We start from the raw sequence: 20,102 nt of genomic DNA on the forward strand, positions 1-20,102 counted from the left end.
TATTAAAGTTCATGCTGTGCAGGACGAGGACTGTCTAATGTTGTGACTAATGTTTGAGATGATTGAAAGAATTGGCTCCGAAAGCAAAGCTTGCTCCTATATATATATATAATGGTTCCACATGGCATAAGATGACCCTTTATCTGCGACAAGAACAAAACATGTCTGTTTAGACTGTCATCAGTGGTCCCACCTATTCTTACCACTTTGAAACTGAGCATACATGCCACCCATTCATCCTCATATATCTGTCTTTGCAATATAAAAATTACCCTAACTTTTTCTGTCCTTATCCTCCATGTAGATACTTTCAGTGTCTTCCCAAGTTCGGCCTGTTTGCCCCGATCCACAAGGTGATCCGGATCGGCTTCCCCTCCACCAGCCCGGCCAAGGCGAAGAAGAGCAAGCGCATGGCGATGGGAGTTTCCTCGCTCGCCCACAGTCCCAGCAGCTCCTCCATCAGCTCAGTGAGCTCTGTGGCCTCCTCTGTGGGCGGGAGACCTAGCCGAGCTGGACTGGTAAGACGGAAACTGGCATTATGTCCCGATTACACTTGGAAAGCAGGGGCAGCGTTGGAGAAAAGCAGTGCCCATAAACTTTAAGACAACTGTTCTGTTAAGTTTAATATTAACTTCGTGTTTAGAAATATATTAAGGGGGTTTGACACAGTGATGAATTAGATAAGTGTATTGAAATGCTGTCACATATCTGTCCTGACTCTTCTGGCCTTGTGCACTGGACTGTCAGGAAACTTTTAAATGTCTTTATTAAGTGCTGTTTCTAGGACATTCGCCAAGTTAGTTGTCATGTCGGGGCTCTTCTACCTTATGACATCTGCTCTGAAAATGTCAAGATTCTCAGCGCCAGCCCTTTGGATTGGATTGTCGTAGTAAGCAGTGAGTAATTTGAGGGCCTCATACACTCAGGCCCTGATTCACTGAGACTGCACTTCGCTCCTCCAAGGCAAATCAGATTGTGTCACAGACCCGTCTCCCAAAGAGAACTCTGTGCACCCAACAGCCCCTCTCAGCATGCTCTGTGTATTCAGGACTAATCAGCAAAGGAACTGCTGGCAACAAACTAAAAATGAATCAGACGTCAAGGTATTTCACAATGCTTAGCGCTTTGGATAATTGAAAGCAAAGTCAAGGATGGAATACCTGCTGTTTCCCTTTCCTTTAACTTGTTGGCAACAACACATGGGCCTGACAGCAGTGACAGCTGTCACTCTGAGTTACGCTGATCAAACGCTCCTCTCACTTACTATCACCTTTCCAAACATCATCGGTGCACCACAGTTCATTTTGCTAAGTGGTTGTAAATTTGATACTGCCTCTGTTTTGCATGGCCTCAATGAGAGGCTTCTATTATGTGCACAAAAATTGAAACTCATGCATACCGAGCACAAATGAAATGTGGCTGCACCCACCCCCACTAGCACTTGTGCATGGTTTATGATTTCACCCAAATACACTACTCACAAAAAGTTAGGGATATTTGGCTTTTGGGTGAAATTTATGGAAAATGTAAAATGTTCACGTTACAGTGATATTATATCATGAAAGTAGGGCATTTAAGTAGAAGCATACACTGGTGATTTCCTCATCTCAAACAATTTCTTGAAACAAAAGCCAACAACAGTGGTGGATATACCACAACAAAAAATGTCAGTGTCAATAACTTGTCATGTGCCCTTGAGCATCAATTACAGCTTGACAACGACGTCTCATGCTGTTCACAAGTCGACTTATTGTCTGCTGAGGCATGGCATCCCACTCTTCTTGAAGGGCGGCCCTCAGGACATTGAGGTTCTGGGGTACAGAGCTCCGAGCCTCTACACGGCGACTCAGCTGATCCCATAGGTTTTCTATGGGATTCAGGTCTGAGAAAGTGCAGGCCACTCCATCTGAGGTACCCCAGTCTCCAGCAGCCATTCCCTAATGATACGACCTCGATGAGCTGGAGCATCAAACACCTGATGTGAATTTTGCCGTTAAACTCCTTGTTAGAGAACAGCAACTTGTGCAAAAAGTACTGAAACATTGAACAGTTGGACATTGTGCATTCAAAAGTTTATAGAAGGTCACATTAAGTTCACCTGTAAAGGTTATAATGCATTTTAGGTTCATCCTGAAATTTCACCTGAAAGCCAAATATCCCTAACTTTTTGTGAGTAGTGTATAGTCAGTTCAGAGGTGTAACACACACTGAATATAAACTCTGACTTGATCAGGGAATTAATTTGCAGGTTTGCTGTTTCAGTGTGTGGCATTTAAAACAAAGATAGAAAGAGATTTCACAATGAAGATAGACACTCGACTACTGATTTTGTCCCTAATGTAATATGGTACACGAGCACCTTGATGGACCTCTGTGACAAACCAAAGTTGAACATCTGAGGCTACATTCAACGCCTGGGTTATTGCTATAAAATGAGCCTAGGGTGCTCAGTGTCTTAAGAATAGTCCTTTTTTGTTAACCAGCTTTTGCTGTTTTCACTGTATTCTCATCAAAACCACATCATGCACTTTTATAAGCTGGAAAGTGGACGTGTGGAAATGTTGCAGGCAAGAAATGCCAGCTCCATGATACATGTATGATCCTCAGCTTCCCTCCTCCCACTCATATCAGAAGCTCGGCGATGTTTGTTGCTAGTTGATACCGTTCATCACTCTGAAACATTATATATATATCACATCTTTGAAACCCACTGAAATCAGGGATCTCCTTCAGCGTGTGAAACAGCGGCACTTTCTCAAACCTCTAAATCCTCTGCGAGTGAGGCGTTCTCAACCTCTGCTACGTCGTCACACTGCTCAGCCTCTGCCAGATTTCTCAGCTAATATATATCTGCGTAAGAGAGCTCTATGTGCAGAGTTACCCCGGATGAATACAGGTTATTGCTTTGAACTGAATTCAGAGGTCGGGCAGGAATCCTTTCCATAGAGCATACTCTAGTGGTCAAAGACAATGGTGCATTTTTTTTTCATTATTTTGCAGCAAAGCCAGGACTTGTTTGACACATGCAGTCTTTTCTTAAATAATGTTATGACTTTTACAGTGCAGTCACTTTTCCATTACAGCCATGAAAAACATCTTACACAGGGTTATACTGATATGAATGTTTGAAAGGCAATGCCGGCATTTTTGATAGATGCTGCTACTATTGAATATTTGGAAATTTGATCATTTTCACACCACAAACTCAACAAACTATGAAAGATTCAGTGTTTCTTCCTGTATTTCTGGTTCATGGAATGGGATTTCATGTTAATTCAGTTTTTCTAGGTGGGTTTGCTTTTCTTTAAGGCAGGCAGGTCGAGGTAAATTTCATTGCAGGTTAACAGACTGACATTCTTGAAGCTGTCCAGCAAAATGCTTCCACATTGCACTTTCTCTCTTCTGTCTGAAATGAAAATAATAGCGATAAAAACATCTTGATGAATATGTGAAATCTGATCAGAAGGCTGTGCTCACAGAAGAAACTCCATCATAGCTCAGTCCTCTCGTACTCTAGTCTGATATACAGGCAAACCAATATATCACCCAACCCTGTCTTCATCTAATCTCTCCCTCCATCTCCATCTTTACCTACCCTCCTGACCCTCTCCCCCTTCCTCCCCCTCCCTCGATCTCTTCTCCCTCTTCAGCTAACAGAGACGTCATCGCGCTATGCCCGTAAGATCTCGGGCACCACCGCTCTGCAGGAAGCGCTGAAGGAGAAGCAGCAGCACATCGAGCAGCTGTTAGCCGAGAGGGACCTGGAGCGCGCCGAGGTGGCCAAGGCGACCAGCCACATCTGCGAGGTGGAGAAGGAGCTCACCACCCTCAAGGCCCAGCACTTACAGGTACGTGGGTGAGAGCAGAGGAGGTGATGATCTGTCAGGGAATTGAAAGAAGTGTTTTATCTGATATCTAAGGCTTCAAACACTGCAGGAAAAATTCTCTCATTTAAAAATAAAATTACATAATTGAGACCAGACCTGATTCTATGCAATTATCAGCTTTGGGTGATTAATTTGAATATTATGCAGGATATACAAACATTTTCCAGCATGGCGTGTACATGCACAGAGAATTACACTCTTAATCCTGTTGCTTAAGTAACCTGGTTTTGGCTTGAGGCATGCACACATCATAATTTGGTTATATTAACCCAGCTAAGCTCATATTTTGATTACAAGAAATCAGGGTAAAGCTAATTTAACTTTGGTGGTGAACTTTGAACTTTGAGTGCTGGGTTATCTTGTTCCCTGCGTGTTATTTTGAGTCTACATGGTGGTGAAATCTCCTCATTAGTTGCTGCAGGCGACGCTGTGCTGCTAATCCACAATACTGCATTTCTGTCTCTCCATTCACTTCCATCGCAAAAGAACTCCTGAATAAATGATCAAAGTGGATTATGACAATATAAAAAACAACAAATCCCAGTACCCTTTTTTGTGTAATTGCAAATATCTGTGAAAGTATCGTTCATTTCTTCCCGGCACAAGACTACTATGCAGAAGTTCCCTGCAGATGCTACCTGCCGGATCTACTTTCCAACTGAAATTGGAAAATAATAAAGAGCTGTTTATTTCCCCCACAGAATGGGTACTGCGATTTGTTTTTGATAAGGGCATGATCTGCTCTGTTCATTTTATGTGGTGAAAGTGTTATTTTGGGACTTGCTACCAAAGTGAATGAAGAGATAGAAATGCAGTTTTCTGGGGAACAACTAATGAAGATATTTTGGCACCATATGGACTCATACAACACCCAGTTCAATTTTGTTTTAAGCTGGCGGGCTTACTCCCATAATAAACAACTTAGTGGGGCATGAAAACATCTTGCTGCCTTCACTTTTGTTTTTTTTTTTGCCATTTTCACAAACTCAGATAGAATTACTGCACAGGATTATAGATTAAGGGCTAACGTTAAAATCTCTAGCGCTGGGCTTATGACTTCTTTCCTCTGCTCCAAATGAGGAGATGGGGTGATTCTGTTTAGGGGGTCATTTATAGTGACAATCACAGGGGGTCATGCATTCATGTTAAAAGGTTATCAGGGCATTTATGCATGTAAACATGGCCATTAATCCACGTTTATACGCATGTTGTGCTGCATGCATTTTAGTTAAAGTGTAAGCCATTCTGTTAAAGTGCCAGTCACTGAATGCAACAGTTTACTGCCGCTCGTATCTTCTAAAACAGATACCTTTTTATCATTTGTGATCACAGTATGTATCGGAGAATGAGAACACCCTCCAGCAAGTCAAAACTGTGCTGGCCAACACACAGAAAGACAAGGTGGAACTGGCCAATCAGCTCGAAGAAGAGAAAAGGTAATATCGCAGGCAATATCCGTGCTGTCACTCATGCTTCTTTTTTTTTTTTACATTCCGTGTGTTTACACACATACACGCAGAATCAGTGCACCACTTCTGTTAAAGTCAAACTGAAAACAAAACACTTTTGTTACTCTTGTTAGTTTTTTTTTTATTATTATTATTATTGTGGGCATTCACTAAAAGTTAAATTCTCTAGTCTTTTACTGTTAATCAAGGATCGGGACAACAAAGTCAGTGTGTCTCTGGTCTGCTGGTGTGGTGTGCAATCCAAATGTGCTTTATGTCACTGCCAAACACAGCATTTTCAAGAGCTACATAACTGTGTGAATGTAGCATAATAATATTGGATTTTGTTTATTTAATGAACAGTAATGGCGCTCACTGCAGTTTCAGTGCTCAGACTAATCTCTATCTAGCCAATACTGGGGTCATGTGGGATTAACCGATTTTCAAATCTGCGTCGAAATCTCAAAGTAATGAGCCATTTGTGTTCGTCCCAGCCGTGTGTAAAAGTGTTCTCCATAAGAGTCCATGAAAACATGGCTCGCTCAGCTTGTTATTGTCTGCAGGCGCAAACATTCACCGATTTTTATTGGTTATTGTTCACAAATTGTTTGCCTGTGACAGAAAAAAGCATTTTCAGGGGAAAACTGTCAATAAGGTCACCATGCAGACTGTATTTTTGAATGTATCCTGTTTGCCATTCACTACCAGCAGCTGAGTTTTTTGGTGTTACTATTTACAAATACAAATACAGCGGATGATGGGCAGATTTTGAAATTTGATCAAAATACGAGAGAAAATCAGGAGAAATGAAACTTGACCATATATAGCATGTTTTCAGTTTTTTTCAGAAATTTGCTTGCAGTGTGCAGAGAAAATAGACTAGACACTGAAATATCGCTTCGCATATTCCTGATCGGTTAACATGGGCGCTGAAGAAAACAGGCTCCACTTTGCGGCGCTTCCACATTCCCAGAAAATCAGCATTATTTTTTTGCGCATATTGACGCCCTTTCTTAACAGTTGTGCACTAAAACCTTGAATGTGTATTTGCACTCCCCTCTTTTAATATGCAGTCAATAAACACACTTCAATTAAATGCCATTACTACATGAAATCCTGCACCGCTCTGCAAGTGGCCACACCTGTCAGAGTCACCGCTCGCCGTTTGGTGATTTTCAGAGGCACTGAAATGCTGCTCGCTTGCAAGTCCATGCTCTCTTGATGTTTTCCTCCTCTGTGTCACATCCTGTGTAATTTTGTTCCTGCAGGAAGGTGGAGGACCTCCAGTTCAGAGTGGAGGAGGAATCCATCACCAAAGGAGACCTGGAGGTATTTATCAGCGCATAACAATATCCTCACTCACTGTGAAAAAAATGTATGGGCTGTCTCTTTGAGTCTACAAAGGCTGTGTGTAATGCCTTAGCAACAGAAATGTGTGAAAGCCTGCCAAATATTGATACTCTGTGTACCCTTAAACATCACGGACCCTGAGGACGTTACACTGTGGCACAGGAGACGGTTCTCTGTGCTGTCTGACCGCACAACAGCAGCAGAGTAACTCACACCCTGGGCAAGATGTATTAATGGTGTGTGTGTGTGTGTGGGTGGGTGGGCGGTGTGTGCACAAAAGCTGCTTACATCTTTCCACATAAAGTTTGACTTGAGAGTGTGTACATTAACATATTCACTAGACCATATTCTGAAGGGGATTAGAGATTTAATACAAACCCTGAATTTAATCGATTCTCCCTTTTTTAGATGTTCTCTTAAATCCCCAGAAGTTAAAAACACCTCCCTCTATCTCCCTTTTAATTTAGAGGGCTATTCCTAAAAGGCTAAAACGCGCCTGCTAAGGGTTGGAAAATAGCATATTCACATTTTGCTGCACTCCTACTCCAAATGGCAACATGCCGAAACAAATTCATAATTACACATGATGTGCTAAAATTAATTATTCAAAAAAAAAAAAAAAATGTAGCGACCAAATCTCTAACATTCGATAAATAACTGATGATGTGTGGAGCCTGGGCACCTCCTGCAAACGACACACCACTACTATTTGAAAGTGCTTTTGTAAAACATAAAAGCTCCATCCTGTATATGCAAATCTGTCTCCTCCCAGCTTTGTGCCTAAGTGTTGCCTAACTTTATAATATCCTAGCATAATGTTCCATCACTGCGTGGAAGCCATATTGACGCATGAAAGAGGATAAAAAGACAATAGGCTTAATGCCTAATAGGATAAGACACGCTTAAAGTGCAATTAAAAGGATATCTAATAGCAAAGCCTGGCTCTGAATGGGGGTTTGTCAGAGCTGCTATCAGAAAATCACCGCTGCCCTGCTTGTGTGCACAACAGGAAGTGACAGGGCTGGAAACATCACTCTGTTAAAAATAAATCCATCCACGCTCATCCAGGTTGGCCAAACATTTTGTCATCATCATAATAGCGCATAAAAGACTCATGCGAAACTTTATTAAATTATTAACAGACAAGTCATGTTCCTGCATGAGAACAAATATTACAATATATTTCAATTGCAGTAAAAACTAAGTTATATGAAGTTATAACTGTACTTCAGCATATCTACCTTTAACTATTAATTTATGTATTGTTAACACGATGAAATAACAAACAAAAAATGATTTCTGCACTTTTTTAAATAGGTGACCGGGGTCATTAGGAATAAGAAAACAAACTATTTTGTTTTTTGGGGTAATTTCTACAATTTTCTAGTAATTTAATTTAAAATATGTAATTGAAATAATTTTAAATACAGTTTTCTTGTATTTTTTAATAGTTTTGGCAATTTTTTTTTCTAATTTTCTAATAATTTTGTAATTGTAAGGGATTTAAAAATGTCTTTCTTTCTTTCTTTCTTTCTTTTATTGCTAATCATTTTTGCCTCTTTTTTTTTGTGGTGACTTTTCCAGAATGATTTTGCCAGAGTTTTCAAGAAGTGTGAAAATGTGATCCACCAATTGGTCATGGAAAAAAAAAAAACATTAAAGTGTTAATCTATATCTGTCTGTCCATTTGTTGGGCTGTAAAATACATTTTCTTTGCAAGTTCAATCCCAATATCACCACTGGAGATAAGCGACAGCCCAAAAATGTAACGGCTGAGGGGACGTCTGACCTAAATCTGCAGCCCCCACCTCCTCCCAGCTCGCCATCATGTGATCAACTCAGTTTTCCTTGAAGTCTGGGAGATGCCGTGTCTTACTATTTTCAGTGCTGCTGTCTACAAAGCTGCCCTTTCATAATCTGTTGACTGCTTTCATGATCTGTATCTCTTCCCTTCAGTCCGTACGGGCCTCTCGCCCTGTGAGTCTTGTTTTTCTCCTCTTCTACCACTGTGTCCTTTTTTCCCCCCTCTGTCTCCCTTTCTCTCTCTGTTTCTCCCTCTCTCTCTCTCTCTCTCTGTAGACTCAGACGAAATTGGAACATGCCCATATTCGTCAGCTTGAGCAGAGTCTGCTCCTCGAAAAGTCGAGAGCAGAGGCGCTTCAGAAAGAATTAGAGAAGAAGAGGGTAAAAACCACGAGCCCTTTGCCTGTGGCCACTGTTCTGTGCGGTTCTCCACCTGTCTGCTTTTCGCTGGTAGCAGTGGGACTCACGGCTGCACAAGCCTCAGTCACGCTCCACCTGTCTTTGGTGTCCAAGCTTACATCTGCGCAAGTTAGAGATGCACTGATGCCGCTTTCTCACAACTGATACAAGTGGCAAATATTTTATGAGGAAGAGAAGTTGATTTACAATCAGTAAAGCCACCTAATGTTGATCCAAGACAGTTGCAACAAGTGCATCAGTTACATTTATTTCATTTAATTAACCATTTGAAACCTAAAATTAAAAAAGGATGATGAGAAAATTGGCAAGAAATTACCCCAAAATAAGCAAGAAACCTGTTTTTTTTTTTTTTAAATCTGAAAACTAATAATTGCAAAAAATCTTAATATTAGCAAAGTTGCCATAAAACTACATAAATTCAAAAACATTAGAAAAGAGGCAATGAGCAAATTGGCAAGAAATGACCCCAAAATAAGCAAGAAACGAGTTTAAAAAAATAATGAAGAAAATTAAATAATTGCAAAAAAAACAAAACAAAACAAAAAAAAAACACAATATTAGCAAAGTTACCATAAAAAACTACCAAAACAATATTTGAAAAATTTCCAAGAAAATTACCACCACTAGCACCCTACCCAAAAAGAAATAAAATAGATTAAAAAAGTAAAAACAAAAAGAAATAAAGTGAATTTTGTTAAGTGGGTGAAATAAAACATTTCCAAAAAAAAAAAAAAAAAAAGACTTTCACCCTTTTAAACCCAGGAGAAGGACCATTGTAGAACCATCCTCAAAAAAAAAAGAGATAATAATTCTAATATAATAGAAAATTGATTATATAACAGGCTTGAGGAGGAGACACCTGTTTGTTTACGCTGGACAAGCAGCTTTTTGATGGACGTCTGACTGAGTCTAGGCTGACAGGTACAAACTGTTTCTTTCAGAACAGGTGATCAAACATCGTATTCAGATAAAAGCAGCAGAATAAGTGAACAGCGCCGTAGGTCAGCCTTAATAAAACAGAATATCATTTAGCCTGCTTAACCAAGTCTGCTCTGAATAAAGTCGCTGCGCCTGTGAACTTCACAAACAGCAGCGTTTTACATGTCAGGAAACATTTTCCTTCAGCTGGAAATCTTTCATGTCATGCCAAAGCACATCGTTAAAGTATCATAAAAGCCTCAGTTGCCGATCGACAGACTTGAGAGCTGGATCGGGGCCAGTCCCAATATCACACACCCTATCAGTGCATCTCTAACTCAACTGGAAATGGCTAGCATCAAGGCTCCAAATTACAAGGAAAATGGCAAGATAAAAAAAAAAAATGTGTTGTTTATCTTTAGGCGACAAAAGTAAGAAAAGGTTTTTTAGCAGAGTTGCTGCTGGTGAGATTCAGGTGGGAGGCTTGGACTGCAGCCTCTGTGCTTCTTTGGCTTGGCTGTCAGATGTGTCGTGCCGTCAGGAGAGCTGATGATGACAGGCCCCATGCGGGAAAATCACAGCATGTCACATGAAAGGCAAAAGTTTCACCAAACACAAAACCTGGCCAAAATCTACCTATATGTCCTTGTTTACGATATGAGTTTGAAATACATTTGGGATATACTTGCAAACTGTATTTCCAGTCTCCTTAGCTTCCAGAGGAGACTGGAAATGAAAATCTACTTGAGAGACAGTTTTTTATGTATTTTGAAGCATGTCACAAAAGTATGATAAATGTATTTTGCACTGTGGGATGTGTGTGTGTGCGTGCTGACATTATGTATGCTGTTCTTTTACACTTATAAACACAAATACATAATTTAATGTAAATTTAAAAAATTTTAAAAATCAAATCCTGGATGCTGTCAGGGGCTACAGGTTATAGGGATTTGTGCCACCAGACATCTGAATTTGAAATATGTGTTTTTAATTACTAAAGTTGAACTTTGGCATTCCAAGCAAAACAAAACAAAACAAAAAAAAAAACGTCAGGTCAAAACTATTAAACTGCAGCAACACCTTAAGAGCCGTCTAGCTGCTGACATTTAATTTTACTGATCACATGCAAAGTCAGAGCACGTAATTAAAGTTCAGCTGGTGGCACAAATCTCACCTACTAAAATCAAACTATTGATGATTGATTGTTGATTAAACACTAGTGGAAATGCTAAAAACGTAAAATATGGAGACTGATTTTATCGGCTCGACGACAGCCCTCCTCGTAGTGATGATGCTCCTGGCCCTCGAGGCCCTGAAGGGCCCCTGACACATTTGCATCCAGATCTAACAGAAAAGGCTGCCCGAGCTTTTCACCTCTCTTTTGTTGCACTAACTAGTATTATTTCTTGTACAGATTATGTTTTTTTTTTTTTTTTTTTTTCGTTCAAATGTTGGGACACTGGATCAGATGCCAGTTGCAGATATCAGATGCCAGGACAATAGTAACACCCGATCATATTAGATTAACTTTAGGGATTGTATTGCTGGGCACATCTCCCATTACTACCCACTGCATGGGAAAGTAAACAGATATGCATTATTAATCACTGAAAAGGGAATGTAACCAAGTATTGATTGCTTTTTTCGGTTTTTAGGTTTGTACCTGCAGGTTTGACGTTAATAGTTTTAAGATGAATCGAGATGGCAATGTCTATTGACCACTGTTGGTTGACTATAGAGCCAGCAAAGGACCAAAATATGTCCTCTCACACCACTTGCACATGCGGTGCTACGCCTCAGAGAGAAACCCTCCTCAGTAATGAGACAAGGGTAACCAAAATCAATACCTGTTGGTACTGTGCAGACTCGTTCTACCGATTTTAAGGCATCAGAATGCTTTAAAATGTTGGATTCCTTTATGCAGTAAGGTCTGCTTTCGCCAACAGGGAAGATGCACACATGATGCAGTGTCCTTGAGGTTGGGTAAGAGAACCAAGGTGAAAAAGATTTGATCTTGTTTTGGCTTTGATCCTCTGCTAAGCTATCTAAATTCTTGACTTCAGATTGACTTCAGATGCTGTCAAGGATATTCACTTTGCATAGACTATCTTTTACTCCTGTGTTGTGCTGTAATCTGAATGCCACTCAGGCTCTTTCCTTGATATCAATCAACTAGCATTCCTGAGGAGTAGATTGTTTTTTCTTGTAGATCGTTTGCCCATGTGGTTGAAATTAACATCTGTGCCCTGTGCAACAGACCTTCTTCCTCAATCTTTATTTTATTGTAATGGAATAGATACATTGTGTGTAGAGTGTTTGCAGATTTCTGTATGTAGTGCCACTGTGTCATGAGATTTGCTGTTGGCTTTATTGTATTTGCTTGGCTGCTTCTAGACAATCAGAGAATGGCTGTCCTATCCTCTCATCTTCCACTTCTTTGCACATACAGTGAGCTGTACAAATATTTGGACGGCGTCACAATGTTTGATCCTCGAGCTTCTTACTGTTATCACTTTTGATGTGAACTGACACAAAAACTGCAGTACTCAAGTGCAGATTAGCCGTTTTAATAAGAGGCAAGCAAGATGAGCAATATAGGGCTTTGTTTGGACAGTTTGATCCTTGCTCTTGTGAATTGCTCACCCCTAGTGCTGTCAATACATTGACTGTCCCCCAAAAAAATAGCTTTGGCTTGCTAGAAGAGAGGGCTAGCTGGAATTTATCAGCCAGACCTGCAAACAGTCCACAAATCCAAACTAAGCTTTTAACAATCAAAGGTTTTATTTTCATGGTCCCCCTTTTTAAGATGCCCAATTATATTTGGACTGATTATTATTTTATTTTCATATGCCATTGTTTTAACTACAACGTATGCCGTGCTTTTTAGATTTTAAAAATTTACAGTCATCGGAGAAGGTGGGTAAACCTTATTTAAGGAAAAGGAAGGTGAACTTGAGCTTCTGTGGCTGGCTAAAAACTATTCAGAGGCATTATGAAATGCATAGCTGGCTAAACGAATAGGACTTAAAGTTCATATTCAGCCTCCAAACCAGTTAATGAGATAGAGATTAAAGATATGAATAACTTACCAATGCTACATATCTTTCTAAATCAAATATAAGTGGTTGTTAATCCCCATAAATTTTCCCATGGAAACTATTAGGAAAATGAATAGCGAAGTATCTCAGTTGATTAATGGATACTTATGGTAATTAAGACCTTTTTTAACCTTTGTGTAGCTGCAACTGTCAACCATATAATCCAAAATGCCTTGGAATAATCTAGAGTCAAGCATTGTGCATTAGTAATTTCTCATAGAGATGTACTGAAATGGACAAAAAACTGGAAAGATCAATGTGGCGATAGCATTTCAAAAGTATGGGTTATAGACTTTTAAAAAAAATGATAGGATTAGACGAGTTTTTGAGGAGACATGTAAAATGCCTATCTATTGAAAATAAGCGTATAATCCATCCAACTTCTCTTTTGTGCAGTGGAATAGGGAGACCATGAAAAAAAGTCTGATACGATCACACCCTGTCTGGACTCAGTTGTCAGTCATTGTAGCGTCTCGTATCCAAAGTAAAGACAACAGTAAGAAGCCAAAACACTGAACAATGTGCCGCTGTCCAGATACTTAGTGACTGTGCACTGGACCTGTTCACTTCCAGTCCTTAACCTGCAAGGAGCTCCCCGAACTGCGGGGCTTTCCCTTTTGAATGCTGAATCATTTACAGGCCCGCCTTTAGTGCTTGTGATTCTGTTGTTTCCTGAGGCCTAATTGCCGCACATAAACACTCAATCATTGTGCGCGATGCCTTGTCGATGTCACCTTTTCTTTGGAATGACATCATTCTGTTGCAGGAGCTCTTTCACCTGTTACAATAATAAGGTCATTCATTTGGAAGGCTGACATCTCACAGCAACGGCAATAATGAGGAAACCTGTGACAGGAATGATGGATGTCATTTCTCTTTCATCAGCAAACCACAGTGGAAGAGCAGAGTCGCATCATGCAGCTGGAGGAGGAGCTGAGGCTCAGGCGAGCCGAGATCGACACCCTTCAGGCTCAGCTCCGAGGTCCCGACCACAACTCGCAGCAAGCCAGCGACGGCGATGCTGCTCCTGAGTCGGGCCCCCAGCAGGAGACCCTCCTCCTCCGAGAGCAGCTGCTGACAGCCGGCCGCGAGCACTACAAGGAGAGCAGCGAGCTGAAGGAGAAGTACGAGGCGGCCCTAGCGACAAGTCAGCAGGAGGTGGACTCGCTCAAGACTGTGGTGGAGAAACAGAGCCAGGAGATCAGTGAGCTGAAGCAGAAAGTCCAACAGGCCACCAAAGAGAACATGGAGATGATGGACACCTGGAAGGTACCCCATTATGTTGCATTTGATCCAGATGTGATCTGTCGAATACAAAACTGTTGGCTTCATCCAAGATAGAGGCGTCATTTCACTGGTGCTCTCTGAATTTTCTGTGTGTGAATATGTAATCTCAGGCGGCCAATATATGTTTTTGTTGGCCTATAGTCCTGTTTTGGATTTAAGTTGCCAGATACTGGTACATTTATCAATCTTTTAAATGTATTTTAAATTTTGATGGCAAAAAAAAGAAACACTAAAATATTCAGTGTTCACCACAAATATTTCTTCACAAAATCTTCCTCTGCAAGCCAGGGTTATCAAAATAAGAAAAAAGAATAGGAAATTTCATAGATACAGATGTGGCATTCAGTCAGAAGGCCACTTTTGGATCAGTTGGGATTTAGGTTTATCTTAATAGACAACACTACTGGTACTAAACTATCAGTACTAATCAAATGACTAGTATTAATCATTTGTGCAATAAATCAAACTGCATCATATCAGAATATCAGACATTGAAGACACTGACATAACAATAAACAATTTTGAACAATTTTAATGAAAGGCCGGTATTTGTTTCAGTTATTGGTGTAACTCCGGTTTACATGTTTGAGTGTAGATGGTTTCCGTCTTTCCAGGCTAAATTGGACACTTTAGTCAGCGACCACCAGCGTTCCTTGGAAGAACTGAAAGCCTCACTGAGTGGTGACCGAGCCGCTCCAGCAGGCCAGGAGCAGGACCCCCAGGAGCTGAGAACCATCCTGGAGAGCCTGAAGATGGAGCACCAGCTGGAGGTGGAGAACCTGAAGGCCAAACACAAGATCGAGGCAGCTATTCTGACCAAGGAACGCGAGGACCTGTGCACTCGCCTTCAGGAGGCCAAAGACCAACTGGCCGAGGGCAGCCAGACCTGGAGGGGCCAGGCCGAAGCGAAAAGCTGCAAACAGGCCCTGGAGCTGCAGGAGACCACCGAGAAGCTGCAGAAAGCAGAGCAGAGGTTGGCGGAGTCGGAGAAGCTTCAGGTGGAGCAGGACAAAGCCATGGAGGAGCTGAGAGAGAGGCTGCAACTTTCCGAGAAGAAGATGACAGACTACCAGGCTCTGCAGAAAGCCCAGGCAGAGAGCAGAGAGGAGATCCAGAACCTGGAGGAGAAGCTGAGGGTGACAACAAACCGGCTCCAGGCCATCCAGGCAGACCGCTACACATCCCATGATGCAAATGTGAGTGCCTGGATTCTTTCTTGAGGCAAACAGCTAACCACTTAATCATCTGTTATCTCTGTTAACGTTGCACTAGTGATCAATATCATGTCTAATTAATATCATTCTTTGCTTCAGTTCCATTTCAATTCCCTTAATACATTTTTCCTTTTTTAGGTGATAGAAGACAATGAAATTTCAGATGAAAAGATGAAGCTAAAACAGAATATTGAAGGTATCAAAGTTTACTTAGTTTACCATTTGCTGCATTTTCACCCAAATTACATATTTGTTATTGGTGTAACAATTTATTCATTGCATTGGTACATTGGTTATATATTCTGTAAATTCAGCTGCTAAAGAATTAGAATTAATTGCCCTGATTTGGGCCTGAATCGATATAAAGCGCATTGAATCTTTAAAAAAAAAAAAAAAACATTGTGGTATACTGTCATATTCTTTCAATTTTGCATGTTTATTCATAGAATTGACTCAAATTGAGATCGACAAACCCAAATTAAATCATTTCAAAAAAGAAAAATGGTTCTTAAATAAGTTCTTAAATAAGTCTAACATTCATATACAGCAGTTTGTTCTGTATGTTCAGAATGTGACTTGGGGCCACAAAAACAAAATTATATTTAATCGTTCCATATGTAATCACGATGTATTTGTTTGTTAATTCCACCCTCTGATGTACGCACCTCTATATGTAAACGTAAAGGCTCAAAATAGTTGTATTTCTTAGCTAAAATATAATAGCCAAAGAAAAACGATTCTAGTAATTCTGTTAAACCTTTATCAAGACATTTCTATGTTTAAATGCAGATTGTGCTCTATTTGTTAAGATATGAATAGATCTGTTATGGGCTTGTAGGACTTGGCAGATATGTACTGCTCTGCCTTTTGTTTTCTCCTATTCCTGTGTCAATTTTAAGTTCAACTGATTTCTTGATCCCACAAATGTTCTCTTAGAGAGAATTGGGTCTCTAGCTCTGGGGCGTTGTAGCCTGGGAGGGATGGAGGGAGTTTGTGTTTATGTGTGCATTATTACAGACCTGCATCTTTTAGTGGTCGCAGTAACCTTGACAGATACTGTTTTTAAAGTTTAAAGACGCTAACTGCGGTTGTCTTTGCTCTTCTTCAGAGACAATGGAGAAGCTGTTGAAAAGGGAAAAAGAGGTCTCTACTCTCACGGCACAGGTGGACGCCCTCAAATCACAGATCACTGGTAAATGTCTTTTACAGCGGCGTTTCTGAGAGCGTTCAGTGGCCTTTTCCAGCTCAGTGGGCCGCTTCAGTGTCCGCTCCGTCTTTTTCCTCCGACACTTTTCCGCGACCTGTGATGAAAGCAGCAGAAGAACTTTAAGAATACACAAACTGCAGTCATAAGAGACAGTTTGGGTTTCATAGTGCTTCTCATCTCAGCTAAATTCTTATTTTTTCAGTGTTTCGGTATAAAACCTTTACCAAGACATTTGTCAGGTCATCAAGACAGATTTCATACTGGAACGTTGACAAAATAATGTATTAGGAAGATATGAGTGTGTGGGAGCATTCATAATTCTTAGTAATGTTCTTCTGTGAAAATTATGTTTGCTGTGCACATTTTTCATCGTTTCATGAGCTTCCTAGCTGGCCATAGCCTTGGCTGCCTATCAGCATTTTTTTTTTAATTACGGCAGACCTCTCACTGTCCAGACTGTCATTTTGTTAATGTGTAGTTGGGTACTGAGCGTCATTAGCGTCACTTGATCAACTTTGTCCTCTCAGTGCTCTGTACATTTACGCAGTGTCTCTGTGTGTGGGGACTGAAAGACTGCCGGCTTCACTCCCTTTCCACTGATCACTCTCTACACCGTGCAGCGGATCGTGCTCATTACAGTCATATTTACTCTTTGATCATCAGCGGGAAAAACTGTATGTTGAGCAGCTGTCCTCTGAAAAACATACCTCCCAGCACATCAAAAGGACTGAAAAACTAAATGTACTTCAAATACTCCCACTGACACACAATGAAAATTGGATTGTAGGAAATGCAGAGGAGAAATACATTGAGCAAAATGAGACACACAAAGTTTTACTACTCTATTTCTAAGTCCCATTTTCTATTTTGTGTATTTCTGTGAAATTTCAAATGCAGTTTGAATAGTTTCCAGGCATAAAGCAAAACTGAAGTGAACTGAGTGTTGGGTTGTATAGTAAACTGGGCATTATATATGAGTCCACCTGGTGGTGCAATATCCTCATTAGTTTCTCTGTGCTTCCCTGATCTGCTAATGCCCAATACTCTGTATACGTGCATCTATATCTCTCCATTCACTTCCATAGTGTGGCAAGACAGCTCCCAAAATAACACTTCAAGTACATAAACAAACACAAACAAAGTACAAAGTACAACAAGTCCCGGTACCCATTTTTTTCATGTAATTACAATTATTTGTCAAAGTACTATCAGGTCGTTTGTTTCTGTGCTGAAGTTTCCTGCAGGCACTAGCCGGTGGATCTACTTTCCAATTCAAAAAGGAAAATAACAAGAAAAGAGATGTTTAATTTTCTCAAAAAATGGGTACCAGGATTTGTTGTTTTTTATATTGGGACATCCACTCTGAGTGCTCATTTGTTTATGCACTCAAGTGTTATTTTGGGAGCTGTTTTGCCCTACTGTAAAGACACGAATACAGCATTGTGGATTAGCAGCCCAGGGGAGCACACAGCAGCAAATTTCACCACCATGTGAACTCATATCACACCCAGTTAACTATGTAATCCAAAGTTTTGCTTTAATGACCTTGGAAAAAGAAAGAGTAGATGTGACTTACATCTCAGAAGCAGCAGGACAAATGATGAAATATGCTGGTAGAACTCAGCATAAGCAGCAAAGAATCAGAATTAAGAGCCCGTTGTCACCATCGTAATTCATGTGGCAAAGATCTCATCAGAGAAAATTACACACAGGATATGACAGATTATAAAAACTTGTTAAAGTGATGAAGAACAAGGCGGGAGTTCATGATTAAATTTGAACTGCGTACCTTTTAGTGGTTTAGATCCTGTAATGGAACTTGTCCGTAATTCCCAAGGACAACATGAAGAAGATGAAGGATCTCTACTTGTAACCTGGATGTAAAACATAATGATGCTGAGTGGACGATCTGCCAGCCTCCCAAAATTTAAGACATTACTGAGGTTGATTTGAGCTGCTGGATTAATATTATCAGGTGACTTCTGAGTTTGCTGCAAAATAATTATTTAATTAAACGTCACATTAAAAATATCACCTTTCATTCTCACACCAGCGTTGGAGGGTAAAGTTCGCTCAGGGGAAAAGAAAGCAGAAAGCCTCACCAAGGAGAAGATGCGTGTGGAGGCAGATCTGGAATCCATGACCAGGAAGTCCCATGATGCCTCTGGGCAGCTGGTCATCATCAGTCAGGAACTGCTGAAGAAAGAACGGTAATTGGACGTGGAGACAGAGCCCTGTATTGATTTTCTAATCTGCCTCAGCGCTCTTATTGGGTAACAAGGATGAAAAATGATACCACCACACATGGTAGCGTTGGAGGGGGGAAAAAAACAGCAATTTGTTTATGGTCATTTGTTTATGGTTGGCACACTGTTGGAATGCAGACACTGTAGATATGTTTTTTACACAGACAGACTTATTCAAAGAATTTCCAACTTTTCATTGCTATTTTGTAGTTCTAAAAATATGACAAATACCTAATTGACTGGGACTGAAACCACTTTTGTGAGAAGTTATTGCAACGTCCGTATCACTTATTGTGAAAAATAAAATGTTTCCATCAGCGCATAGCCATTTTAAGATCTGGCTTCGCTGTGGCATGTCACTTCATCTTGCTGCCGACTGCATTGCTTGCACGCTGCACAAAGAGGTGCAGCGCTATCAAAGACAGCCACAGTAAACAAGAATGATATTTTCCTCTCCAGCCGGCACCGCAGTGCACAACAACTCACTTATGCAGAATGCAGCATTCCTGTACATGCATAACATACTTTTCTCTGTGCACCTAATTGCCATGGCGATGAATGAGTCCCCGCATGTTACCCTTTCTGAGCGTAGATACTCTAAAGCGGCGCCCGGGGAGCATCAGCTCAAACTGCCCTCTTAGTTGGTGACCAGTGAAGAATGTTGTTGGCTTTCCACAGCACACACCTCTCAAACACTGCAGTAGCTTGTGCCTGGCTCACACACCAGTAACTTTCATTGCCTGAGCTTAAGCTGCCAGATCTGGCCGCGGTTCAACATTTTCCCACACGTTAAAAGAAAAAGCCAAAGTTGTCTTAAGGGCTGTGCAGGGACACAGAGGCTTGAGCATCTGGCTGTGTTCCCGAAAGCCCAGATACATTCAGACAACACAATTTTGCCATAGTTTTGTAGTTACTCTACAAATCAGCCTAATTCCAGCGCCTGTCTTACAGCTTATGTCTTGCATTAGGTGCATTTTTCATATTATTACATAGCCAGTGCTGCACAGCATTGAAAGTGAACCAAACCTTACTTTTATTTTTATTTTGTATTTGTTTTACCTTTATTTAACCAGGATCTCTCTTTTTCGAAGGAGACCTGGCCAAGATAGCGCACCATTACAAGGTTACAAAATCATAAAATAGAGCATGTTAAAAACAGACACACACTCTTTTCCTACTCTTCCAGCACAATAATAAATTCAAACATACTAAAGTGCATAGCAC

At 40.6% G+C, this 20,102-nt stretch overlaps 1 protein-coding gene across 2 annotated transcripts in view; it reads left to right on the forward strand.

Moving 5' to 3' along the window:
- clip2 (CAP-GLY domain containing linker protein 2) overlaps positions 1-20,102 on the forward strand; it is a 52,171-nt gene that overhangs the window by 27,206 nt on the left and 4,863 nt on the right. Inside the window, exons 5-14 of one of the 2 annotated variants that reach the window (XM_030069447.1) lie at positions 305-518; positions 3,651-3,848; positions 5,220-5,323; positions 6,604-6,664; positions 8,765-8,869; positions 13,810-14,193; positions 14,826-15,407; positions 15,564-15,621; positions 16,534-16,617; positions 18,686-18,842. In XM_030069447.1, the coding sequence (XP_029925307.1) occupies positions 305-518; positions 3,651-3,848; positions 5,220-5,323; positions 6,604-6,664; positions 8,765-8,869; positions 13,810-14,193; positions 14,826-15,407; positions 15,564-15,621; positions 16,534-16,617; positions 18,686-18,842 (1,947 nt within the window). The remainder of the gene's footprint in view (positions 1-304; positions 519-3,650; positions 3,849-5,219; positions 5,324-6,603; positions 6,665-8,764; positions 8,870-13,809; positions 14,194-14,825; positions 15,408-15,563; positions 15,622-16,533; positions 16,618-18,685; positions 18,843-20,102) is intronic. The other variant, XM_030069446.1, reaches the window with a different exon arrangement.

The sequence above is a fragment of the Myripristis murdjan genome, chromosome 14 (assembly GCF_902150065.1).
Source record: "Myripristis murdjan chromosome 14, fMyrMur1.1, whole genome shotgun sequence".
In the NCBI taxonomy this organism is placed as follows: Eukaryota; Metazoa; Chordata; class Actinopteri; order Holocentriformes; family Holocentridae; genus Myripristis; species Myripristis murdjan.